Raw genomic sequence first — 3,453 nt, forward strand, 5'->3', positions numbered from 1 at the left:
TAACATACCTACTAGACTTTCACGCACGGCAAATGGCAGATGAGTCTGTCCTTGAAAAGAATCCGTTTTAATTACGAAATTTGTTCACGAGGAACCTTTCTGTTTTTCAGTTTGAAAATTATTAGTCGTAGTTTCATTTGAAAATGGCGCGTTTAGAGCTGGCGAGCTATTGTTTTCAGCCCAGACATGAATAACAATGCCTGTCAAATGAAACAATGCCTATTGGTGAAAACCACTCTGCAAGAAAAAACTATTCACATCTACCGCGAATTTTAAGAATGCCATGAGGATCAGCTGTTTTACCAAGAGATTATAATCTTTATAACCTTTACAATCTCTTGGTTTTACTCAGGACCTTCGGAAAAAACAAAGATGGCGTGCGCGACCAGGCAATAAATACGATAGTGATCGGGAGCTCTTTTCAGTGCTCTTCGAAAACCCGATCCATCCATTGTTGATTCACATCGTGCCGCCATACGTTAAAGGGGCTAGGTCACGCAATTTTAGGCAATTTCAGCACGGATCGAATGGTCATAGAATTAACTAAAATATCAAAATAACTGTTCAAAACTATAGAAGAACTCTAACAAAACACAGGGAAGCCAAGAAGGGACATGGATGAACAAAACTGGAGAGGATTGAAAAGGATTGAATTTGAGTAAATTTGAAAAACGTCGGCCCACCTTTTTTCAAATTTATATCAGTCTATATCAAAATGTGATTTACACAGCTGGAAAATCATTCTCAGTTGTTATGTGGCCGTGATTTTGCAAATGAAAGACTCATGCTCTGCCAATTTGACCTTGAAAGCTCATAATTAACAAAATTAAACAAAATTACCTAAAATAGCGTGACCTAGCCCCTTTAATGTTACAAACTCTACGTTCGATTTTCAAGTGAACGGAGAAGGTTTATGGAAATGGAGGGACGTTTGCGGGAAACCGGCCATTTTGTTCGAACTTCTGCAAATAAGCATCCTTTCCTTCGCCTACAAATTTGACGAATCTGGTCGCAAGCGCGTGGGCCACGCACTGGGCGAAAGCATCCGCCGATTCCGCAAGAAGATCGTTTCAACGAAAGATGGCCAAAAAAGGAAAGAAATGAAGGGGAAGACGTGGATAACGTTGTCGGTCAAACCAGAGGAGATCGAACAGACGCCTTTTGATGTTGTCGCGCGACTGAGGCAGGAAAATGGTGCGTCTTCGGAAGAAAAGGTAGCCGATCTTTACAGAAGATGCGGAAGAAGCTTACCCCCACGGGAAAAGGTTTTACAAAAGTAGGCAATAAACAACAGAAAAGGCACCTAACCCAAATTCAGTAAGTTCACATATTGCTTACGGAATAATTAACTCAAACAAGACATATCGTAACTAATGATAAAGTATATTGTTTCCATGGATACATGATTAAGCCATACTATGGATAGTACCAACACTAAACAACTTATTACTATGATTTCATCGTAGAAAACTAAAAGCCCAAGACGCCTTATGGTTTGCAGAAACATATGGACTTCTGCCAGAATCGTTACTGGTTCGAGACAAGAGTGGTCAGGACCATGAAATAAACTTGGATGAATCCCTAAGAGGTAACTAGACTTTAAACCACTCTAATGGGGTACATCGTCAGAAAGAGTATTGACTGTCCTCTTTTATATGCTCGACAGATGGACCTGCAAAAGAAAACGTTACCAGTCGACCGGTAAATGAGGATAAGATTGACGATCTTTCAAAGAGGAATGAGAGTTGTAGAGGTAAAGATTTTCTTCTTTTCCCCACTCTAAACATACAGTGTACACGACTAGTTTTGTCAGGTTTATGTGCATCATAATGTTTCACATGATGTTTGCTGGCTCTACTACCACCACATCTATCACAATGACAATAAGTCCCTTTCCTAGCAATTTAATGCGAGACCTCATTGTGAAAACTGTGAGCATGTCCTCATTTCTTTTTCCTCACAGAAAAGAAGAAGCATGCCTATGAAAAGCTTCCAACAGAAGAGAAGGAAAAAATCAGAGGGATACTATATATAATGGATAAGTTTTCCATTTCATGGGAAGCCTATCACGAGCTTACACAGCAAGACCAGACACTCTCAAGATCCTACCTGGTTGAGGGATGTCAAGCCACCTTGGACTCCACATGCAATATGCACAAGACACCTGGGAATCAGCCGGGAGCTGAACTGCCCCTAGAAGACCTACTAAAGGAACAAATTGAGGAACGTGTGAGTAAAATATTATTGACATATTGTATTTTTCTTAATTAGTTTTCTACTTTGGAGAATAGTACACTGATTCCTTCCACTATGTCTATTAATATGTCTATTAATATGTTTTAGTAGGTTTTATCTAGTTTTATGTTTTAAGCGCTGATGAAAATAGCTATATTGATATCGGCGCTATACAAGTTTATTATTATCATTATTATCATATGTACCATGCTGCAGCTGAAAAACTCCAGTCAGCAAGAAAAGGTCAGCCCAACAGAGCGAGTTAAAATATCAGGAGATGGAACAAGAATGTCTCATTCAATTTCTCTATTTGTTTGTTCCTTCTCAATCCTGGACAAAGGTCAACATGTTCTTTCTAGTGCAGGTAAAGTGACTCACTTAATTCAATGCATACAACTGCAAGCATAATTGTTGGGATTGCAATCTACATTATCATCTGACTGAACCTCAATTATTGTGTCATTACAGGTAACCACACCATTGCTGTAGTTAAGACATCTGAAAACTACAACAATCTGAAACATAGTTAACTGAATAGAGTGTAATGTGAAGTGCTATATTTCTATCCCATATGAACCATGTGAGCGTTAGCCCTACTGATGGAAATGGGCCCACACAAGGACAGAGAAAAAGCTCTGACCAGGGTGGGAATTGAACCCACGACCTTCGGGTTAGATGTCCGCCGCTCTACCGACTGAGCTACAAGGTCAGACGGGAGCAGGCCGTGGGAACTGAAGATGTTAAAGTCACGGCAATGAACATGTACAAGTACAAGGAAAGGTTACGTTTTATACAAAGTGGGCCCAGACTGGTACAAGCAACCTGGAAGCCAGCATCAGCCATTCTTTAATATACCGCTGGAGAACATTATTATTGATGAGCTTCATTTAATGTTGCGGGTAATGGATAGACAGGCCCAAGGCCCAATCCTTGAAGTCATTGATTGGGATGAGGTAAAAGATTTCTTTCTCAGTGTTGTCAAGGCTGTCATTAAGGACCAGGGGGCAAGGAGTTTGCCTGGGCAATTCTGATAATTCTGGACTAGATCCCCAGCTACTTATAGAAAAAAAAAAGCATATTGCTAATAATTTAACTGAATTCAACCTGAGTAGTGCAATGGTCTCATCATATTGTGCAATTTCAGTGGTCTCTGTCATATTGAACGCGCTCTCGTGGAATAATTGTTAAGTAGACACTTATCCTAACATTAAATTTAAT

The 3,453-nt window shown here is 39.8% G+C and overlaps 1 protein-coding gene across 1 annotated transcript; it reads left to right on the plus strand.

Annotated features, from left to right (window-relative positions):
• The first annotated feature begins 1,338 nt into the window (after nucleotides 1-1,338).
• On the plus strand, nucleotides 1,339-3,453 carry LOC138003719 (uncharacterized). The gene is made up of 5 exons (XM_068849927.1): nucleotides 1,339-1,588; nucleotides 1,667-1,753; nucleotides 1,964-2,229; nucleotides 2,452-2,599; nucleotides 2,704-3,453. Exons 3-5 carry the CDS (start codon nucleotides 2,035-2,037, stop codon nucleotides 2,763-2,765), a joined length of 405 nt encoding a protein of 134 aa, XP_068706028.1. The 5' UTR covers nucleotides 1,339-1,588; nucleotides 1,667-1,753; nucleotides 1,964-2,034; the 3' UTR covers nucleotides 2,766-3,453.

The sequence above is a fragment of the Montipora foliosa genome, chromosome 5, assembly GCF_036669935.1.
Source record: "Montipora foliosa isolate CH-2021 chromosome 5, ASM3666993v2, whole genome shotgun sequence".
Taxonomy (NCBI): Eukaryota; Metazoa; Cnidaria; class Anthozoa; order Scleractinia; family Acroporidae; genus Montipora; species Montipora foliosa.